Source organism: Lotus japonicus, chromosome 3, assembly GCF_012489685.1.
Source record: "Lotus japonicus ecotype B-129 chromosome 3, LjGifu_v1.2".
Classification (NCBI taxonomy): domain Eukaryota; kingdom Viridiplantae; phylum Streptophyta; class Magnoliopsida; order Fabales; family Fabaceae; genus Lotus; species Lotus japonicus.
In genome coordinates, this window is record NC_080043.1 from 16,530,070 (window position 1) to 16,538,055 (window position 7,986).

The 7,986-nt window shown below is 35.0% G+C and overlaps 1 protein-coding gene across 1 annotated transcript; it reads left to right on the forward strand.

The window, feature by feature from the left end:
* The first annotated feature begins 496 nt into the window (after nucleotides 1–496).
* LOC130748983 (E3 ubiquitin-protein ligase RGLG4-like) lies at nucleotides 497–6,272 on the forward strand. The gene is made up of 11 exons (XM_057602234.1): nucleotides 497–973; nucleotides 2,545–2,629; nucleotides 2,789–2,929; nucleotides 3,020–3,133; nucleotides 3,407–3,504; nucleotides 3,579–3,658; nucleotides 4,052–4,157; nucleotides 4,254–4,381; nucleotides 4,699–4,831; nucleotides 5,002–5,058; nucleotides 5,945–6,272. The coding sequence occupies exons 1-11, from the start codon at nucleotides 659–661 to the stop codon at nucleotides 6,029–6,031; spliced, it is 1,344 nt and encodes a 447-aa protein (XP_057458217.1). The 5' UTR covers nucleotides 497–658; the 3' UTR covers nucleotides 6,032–6,272.
* The last annotated feature ends 1,714 nt before the right edge of the window (nucleotides 6,273–7,986 follow it).

Here is a 7,986-nt window from a genome sequence, read left to right on the forward strand (position 1 = left end):
ATTGAAGGTGGTGCTAATCAAAGATTGGTGGTGGTGAGGTGCGAAATCGGTGGTGTTAAAGGATAATTTAGGAATAAAATAGTTATAACTCATTCCATTTTGTCAAGTATTCAAATAATATAGTGGTAAACTTGTTCCACTTCTTTATAAAATGTCTAAACAATGAGATTATATATTTTTTATTTTATTCCATCTCATTCCGCTCTGCCTCATTATACTCCACTATGTTCAGCTCTATTATGTACCACCAATTCAAAAATAGCCTTTAATGTGTAAACCAATCTTTTTTCTATTTTATGGCCTATCCATCATCACACGCAAGGACACTCCACTAAAAGGCCATTCTAGTTTTGGCATTTGATTTTCTCAGCAGCATCTGGATTAAGCCAAGTGAAAGAATAAGGTACAAAAGAAAGCTTGCAAGCAAAATAAAAGCGCCAAGGAATCTGATACTAATAGTAGCTAAGTAGTACCATTTTTCTTTCAAATGCATCACCTTTTTAGTCTGTGTGAATTTTCTGGGAACCACTCTTGCACCTTCGTTCACGTTACGTTTTGAATGAATCACACGGCCACATTTAATTTATTCTCGTGACCACAAAATCACATACACATATATCTCTTTCTTTGTTGGAGAACTTAATTAGTTGAAGATGCCATGGGCAACCTCTTTGGTAGAAATAAAAAGCATAACCCTCAATTTTCTAGATTTGATAGAGGAAGAGAGGGAAGAATCTCCTCCTCCGTAAGTGGCAGACCCTTAAGATCACCTTTTCCAACTGAGCTACCCCGGCCACCTCCACCACCGCCACCACTACCGCAAGCGCCACGACTAGCCGTACCACAATCTAAGAAACCAGCTGGTTATTGGACAGGTAATTCTGAAGAAAGTTCAGTAGCCATGAACAGCAAGAGCAAGCAATCTGCCAAGAAATATGCTCTGATTCGTGATAACTTCAACACCCTTGAGCAGGTACGCAACTACTCATGCTTCTCTTTCTTTCTTTACTAGATTAAAAATATATATGCATTAGTACTCTTTGGTCTATAGAGGGAGAGGCTGGGCTTTTTTATTTATTTATATGCCCTCAAAAAAAATATTTTATTTATTTACATAATTTATAAAATTCAATTCATTTTAGGATAGTGCCACTGCTCAAATGTGTTAGTGTTAGACATGGGATTCGAAAATGAGGCAAAGGAAGTTCCCAATATGTAAGGGGGGATGATGGGCTAAGTCACAGGTCATTTAATTTCCATTCTTATGTTTTATGGTCTTGGTCACGACAGCCACTGATGACAATGAACATAGTTATTAACTGGAAACATTTTAGTTATCGTACTTCATTTTTAATTTGGATTTATTAACATTATAATTATAATTATAAATATAAAAGAAACTATTTATGCCATACTTTTGTAAAAGGATTTCTACATTAATTGTTTTTTTTTTATAATCATTTCTACATTAATTGTTATGTTAAAATATTGTTATAATTGCCTGGTTTCAAGTTGTCATGTTTGATTCACATAAAGTAAGATTTTGAATTCGAGCTCTATATATGAAGTAAAAAAGCCTATGTCGGCAAAGCTATATTCATAGTGATTTGATAAGTTGACACGTAAATGAGTCATTTTATTAAATAGATAAAATCCTATATCCATAATCAGAAATTAGAATCTAAATTCTATTAGCTTTATCTAAATAATGAAAATAAAAATAGCTTTTGAATGACAAGTACATTTAATGTAAGATAAATCACAAGCGAGTGAATGATCAAATAAATCTTTGAAGCCCACCAACTGAGATTTTATTGACCCATGAGGATTCAAACTCTCAACTTATGAGGAGATGAGAGTTAAACTCCTAAAGCCAGTTATGCCAACTCATGTTAACATGAGAAAATGGACCAACACACATTTTTTTTTTTTGTAGTTTCTCAAATTTGAGAAGAATTCCCATGAACTCGTCTATATTTTTTTTTTCTATAACATTGTAAATTAATTTTGAAGCTCAATAAATAATTAAATAATATAGAAATTAAAAAAATAGGAAAATTATATTATGAATTAAAAAAATTAAAATATGTTAAGCTTTGGACTGTACCTATCGCGCGTGATTTGTTAGCGCCGTAGTTGTGTTGGTTTTCTTCCCATGCACAAAAAAAAAATTATATAAAAAATTTAAAATCAATTTATCATATTTATATTTGAAATATTAATGTTATCTGCATAAAAAAATCAAACTTCTCTCTTTTAATTTTCTACAACTAACATATGAATCTACTTTATTTCGCACGTGTTTTTTTCTACTCATATTCTCTCTTCTGTTTTGTATCTTCTCAATCTCTATTCCCCGGCAAACTGTAAAGCTTGGAAAGTATACGCAGCATTTGTCTTGCAATGAACATTGGTAACGGTGTTACACAAATCAGAGCTATAAAAATAGTTGTTATCAGTGAATTGTAAGCTACCATGTGATTGACAATGTGTATTTTGCAGGGGATTTCATGAAATTTTTATTCTCCGTGTATACTTATGCAGGTTACAGAGGCCTTGAGGAAAGAAGGTTTGGAATCATCAAATCTCATCCTTGGAATTGATTTCACAAAGAGCAATGAATGGACTGGTAAGTGGCAGTACATGAATCCATTATTGAGAGCTAAAATTGGCTAAAGATGATTTCTGGTTTGACACTAAATTATGGATTTTGGTTATAATTTCTTTTTGCAATGATTTCTTTCGGATTTTTCGCCTAAGAATCCAATTCATCCATTTTTTATTGTAGGCAAAACATCATTCAATAATAGAAGCCTGCATGCTATTGGAGATACACCTAACCCTTATGAGAAGGCCATCTCAATAATTGGCAAGACAATGGCTCCCTTTGATGATGACAACTTGATTCCATGCTTTGGCTTTGGTGATGGTAAGGCCTAGTCCTTAAAACAGAACATGTATAAAAGTGAGTTATAGTTTTTCCAATTGAGCATGTGACTGGACTTTTACCATTGCACAGCTACCACACACGATCAAGAAGTGTTCAGTTTTCACAGTGATCATTCACCTTGCCATGGCTTTCAAGAAGTTTTGGCTTGCTACCAAAAAATAGTTCCGAACTTGAAACTTTCAGGTCAGTAGTGCCATATTTTTATTTTGTTCTTATTAGTAATTCAACATGTTGTAACGGCTAGATGAAGTGCATTTTTTAATACACGGTGGCAAATCATGGCAATGCCAAATTCATGGTGGACAGTCACAAAAACTAAGGGAAGTTGTTTCTGTCTACCGTGATAAGGACTTTACTTGTGTATCAAGGCTGCTCTTATGTTGACAAACTTTCATGTATTTCTAGTCTTTTCCTTTAGATTCATTTCTGATGTAATAATTGCATTTTTACTTGAAGGACCAACTTCTTATGCTCCGGTGATTGAAGCTGCAATAGACATAGTTGAGAAAAGTCGTGGCCAATTCCATGTGTTGGTTGTCATTGCAGATGGCCAGGTACATGAAATGTTACCTCTACTTGTATGCATGTTATTCAAATCTTGTTCTTAATGAATTTGTTTCTTTTAAAGGTTACAAGAAGTGTTGACACAGAAGATGGAGAACTCAGTCCTCAAGAGGAAAAGACAATCAAAGCAATCGTTGATGCAAGGTATATAGCTCATTGATTCTAATAAGTTGAGAACTCAATTCAAAGTCTCTTATGCTTTTCAGACAAATTCGACAAAATAAAAGTGAATCCTCAACTCATCTCCAAAGTTTATGAGGGTCTTTAATCTGTTTTTTGTAGGTCATGTTTGTCTCCTTAATTCTTGATTAAAGACTAATTTGACGGAAAAAGTAACGGTGACGCACTAAATTGACCTGCAAAAGTAGATTAAGGACTCTTGCTATTTTTTTCAGTTTAAAGTACTACATGAGTATAGGACCATCACAATTAACATGGGGAACAAATTTGGGGATTCATTCACAAAATTAACTATTAACATATTCATCTGCTAAAGAACATTTATATCATATGTTTATTCTTTGTTTCTGGTTTCAGTGCATATCCGCTCGCGATAGTTCTGGTTGGAGTTGGTGATGGACCTTGGGAAGACATGAGAAAGTTTGATGACAAGATACCGGCCCGTGATTATGACAATTTTCAGGTTTGGCAATAATACCTAGCAAATTAAGAGGCATACATGCATTCTTTTCCATCATTTGGTCTATTTGATTTGAAGCATATTTTCCCTTTTGTGCAGTTTGTTAATTTTACAGACATCATGTCTAAAAACACAAGCCCCTCAGAGAAAGAAACAGCTTTTGCTCTGGCTGCTCTCATGGAGATCCCCTTCCAATATAAAGCAACCATGGAATTTGGAATACTTGGGTATTTATGATCCTCATCATACATTAGCCTAAGTTTTGTATGCAAAAAAATGAAGGGAGCTATAATATTCTTTTGATTCATTATTCTGGTCACAACTTTCGTTTAAACAAGGTAGTTTTCTTTTTAAGTGAGAATTTGCTGGATGATGATTAAAATCATATTTGTTACAGTTTCTTTATCTGTTAAAATCAATTCTCCTGCGTAGAAGCTACTCATATAAGCTTATCTCAGAATTGAATTTGGCTTAGTCATGATTTCAGAACTCGTTTCCAAACATGCAATAAATTTTCTTCTTCTTCTCTGCCTTTGCATTACAGGCGTGTAACAGGAAGAGCAAAGAGAATAGTACCAAGACCTCCACCTGTTCCTTATTCTCGGCCTGCACCACCACCACTACCTCGTGTACCAAGCAACATACCAGCATCTACACCAGAAGAACAAAACCAAGCTGTATGTATAACTTAGAGTGCTTCAATATATTATATTCTCTATTAGACTGCTTCCTATGTCTGGAAATCCTTCTACAATTGAATTTGATTTTTTGATTACAAGTAAAGAGCAAGTTTTGCCTTTTCTGTCATCTTTGAAGTTGATTGATGATTTATTCAATAAATATGCAGGCTTGCCCTGTTTGTCTGACCAATGGAAGAGATTTGGCATTTGGATGTGGGCACATGGTAAGCTAGCCTCATTTACTCATTGTAAATAATCAAAGAATCCCCAAAGATATAACAGTTTATACTCATATTAGTTCCTGGTAAAAGATTGAATCCCACATTGATGACCTTAAGTATTTTTAGATCTAAGTATACTCACATCTAGCCTATAACATAACCTTTTGAGCCTGTTTGCTTCCAAACTGATAGGTGGTATCATAGTCCAAACACAGCCCAAGGTCCAAAGAAAAAAGAGCGAAAAAATCACATAAAAAAGACAAAAAAAATAGCTCAATAGAAAAATACTACCACTAATATGATAAGTCATGAGCATTTGAAACTCAAGGATAAGACGACGCACCATAGGTCCATCGATGAATTTTGAGGTTCCACTTGAATTTAAATCCTAACAAGAGCAAGTCTAACAAGAGAGTGTTAGAAGACCAAGTCGCACATCGGTGGACTCAAGAACTAAATCATAGTAAGCCAGAGTGTTTGACCAAAAAAAGAAACTAGAGTATGGTAAGTTCATAGAATCTTAAGACATTTTCAGACCAACCTCACATCTAGCCCATCAACTCACCCCAATTTAGAGCAATATTTTGGGTCTGTTTTTCCAAGTTAAATAGTTCCTAAATGTTAAGATTATGTTAAGTCCAATAGGTGTTTTGTAAGTCAAGTTAATATTTACTACATTAAGTATTTTTATTTAATTTGACTCATGAAATGCACATGTAGAAATTTATTCGACGGACAGAATATTTAGCATAATTTCTATTGTTTAACGACTCTAGAACTAATTAGAGTATCTGCTTATTTTTTTTGTCAAAGAGTATTATCTTTTCATTTTTCAATCTCTTGTTGGTTTTTAACTATTTTTAACTTTTAAAATTATTTTGGAACTCAGACTTGCAGAGACTGTGGATCCAGATTAACTAGTTGTCCCATATGTCGCCAGAGGATCACCAGTCGTCTTAGAGTGTACAGTGGGTGATTGTAGAATGAAAAACTATGCACATTACATGGTTTGCATCAAATACTTCTTCTCTTTAGTGTTCATCGTGTTGCTTAAGAGTTTTAGAATTGGACATGGATTTGTTGTAAAAAAGATGGCTTGTGTAATTTGTTTGAATATTTTAAGAGTGTTGAAAAGTGGAGATGAATTTGTACATGTTTTTATGTATTTGGCTCATGTCATTGATGCGTTTGAAGTTGTATATTAGATGGATTTTGAATCGGATTGTAATCGCGGGAAGAACAGTTCATTAATCCATTTATAATGAATTAAAATTGTTTTGAAAAATTCAATCCATCTATGTCTTGTTCACAGCCACTCGGTTCACCCACATCCTGGTTGGCCTAAAAGCCTCACAGAACGTGAATGCCAAGCTGGTCGGCTAGGACGATCAAGACAATATCTTCAATCGTCCAAACAACTAGTTAAACAGATGACTAAGTAGTTGGAGTTAATGATGCGAGACCATTAAAACAAGACTAAATACTTTGAAAGCCAGCTACATAACAACCTAAGTACCTAATAAAGGTTAGAATTTCTCATTACTATTCAATTTTATCTAATTAAATACAAGTTAGTTAACCATGTAGTTTTTTGAACATGTTAACCATGTAGTTAGACATTACTCATTACTGTTATGCTAAACTTTGAGATTCTCTATCTGATCTTAAGCTAACTTGAACATCAAAGTATTTTTGCAGGTACACCCCCACTGTGGATTCTCAGTGCTTCATCGTGCTTTCTATTAGAAATTGGGAGGCCTATACTCAACCACAAAAGCTAGCTCAAGAGTTAAGGTTTGCATTATCCTTATAAAGGCTATCTATGCTCTATCTCTAGCCAATGTGGGACTTCTAACACACCCCCTCACGTCCAGGACTGAACAACCTGGAACGTGGGATCAACAACAACGGGTGGCCCAATAATGGGAGGTCTCCACAACAAACAACAAATGGATCTAGGATAGGCTCTGATACCATATTAGAAATTTGGAGGCCTATACTCAACCACAAAAGCTAGCTCAAGAGTTAAGGTTTGCACTATCCTTATAAAGGCTATCTATGCTCTATCTCTAGCCAATGTGGGACTTCTAACATACCATATTAGAAATTGGGAGGCCTATACTCAACCACAAAAGCTAGCTCAAGAGTTGAGGTTTGCACTACCCTTATAAAGCTTATCTTGGCTCTATCTCTAGCCAATGTGGGACTTCTAACACACCCCCTCACGTCCAGGATTGAACAGACTGGAACGTGGGATTAACAACGGGTGGCCCAATAATGGGAGGTCTCCACAACAAATGGATCTAGGATAGGCTCTGATACCATATTAGAAATTGGGGGGCCTATACTCAACCACAAAAGCTAGCTCAAGAGTTGAGGTTTGCACTACCCTTATAAACACTTGATTGGCCTTATCTCTAGCCAATGTGGGACTTCTAACATAGATAGAGCCAAGATAAGCTTTATAAGGGTAGTGCAAACCTCAACTCTTGAGCTAGCTTTTGTGGTTGAGTATAGGCCTCTGCCTTGTTCACTACCGTGTATGCACCACCACATCTTGGTATGATGTGCATTTCCTCTCACTTTTTGGAAGAACAGTTGGCACTGTTCGTGGGAATCAAACTAATAACGATGTGGTTAGAATGAGACGCAAGCATCATCTCGACCCAAATAGCAAATGGCTAATCTCAATCTTGTCTAGGAAAATCTATTAAGTTTGCAATTGATCACAAGAACTAGAAACCAAAAGAATTATCTACTACCCTTTCTGTATTGGGTAAAGGGAGTAGATATTTTGTACATTCCTTATTCAAATATTTATAATCAATGATCAAACGTCATTTGCCATTAGATTTCTTCACCAACACTAGATTTTCCAACCAACAAGCATAACAAATCTCCTTTATGAATTCATCTTTTGCTAGCTTAATT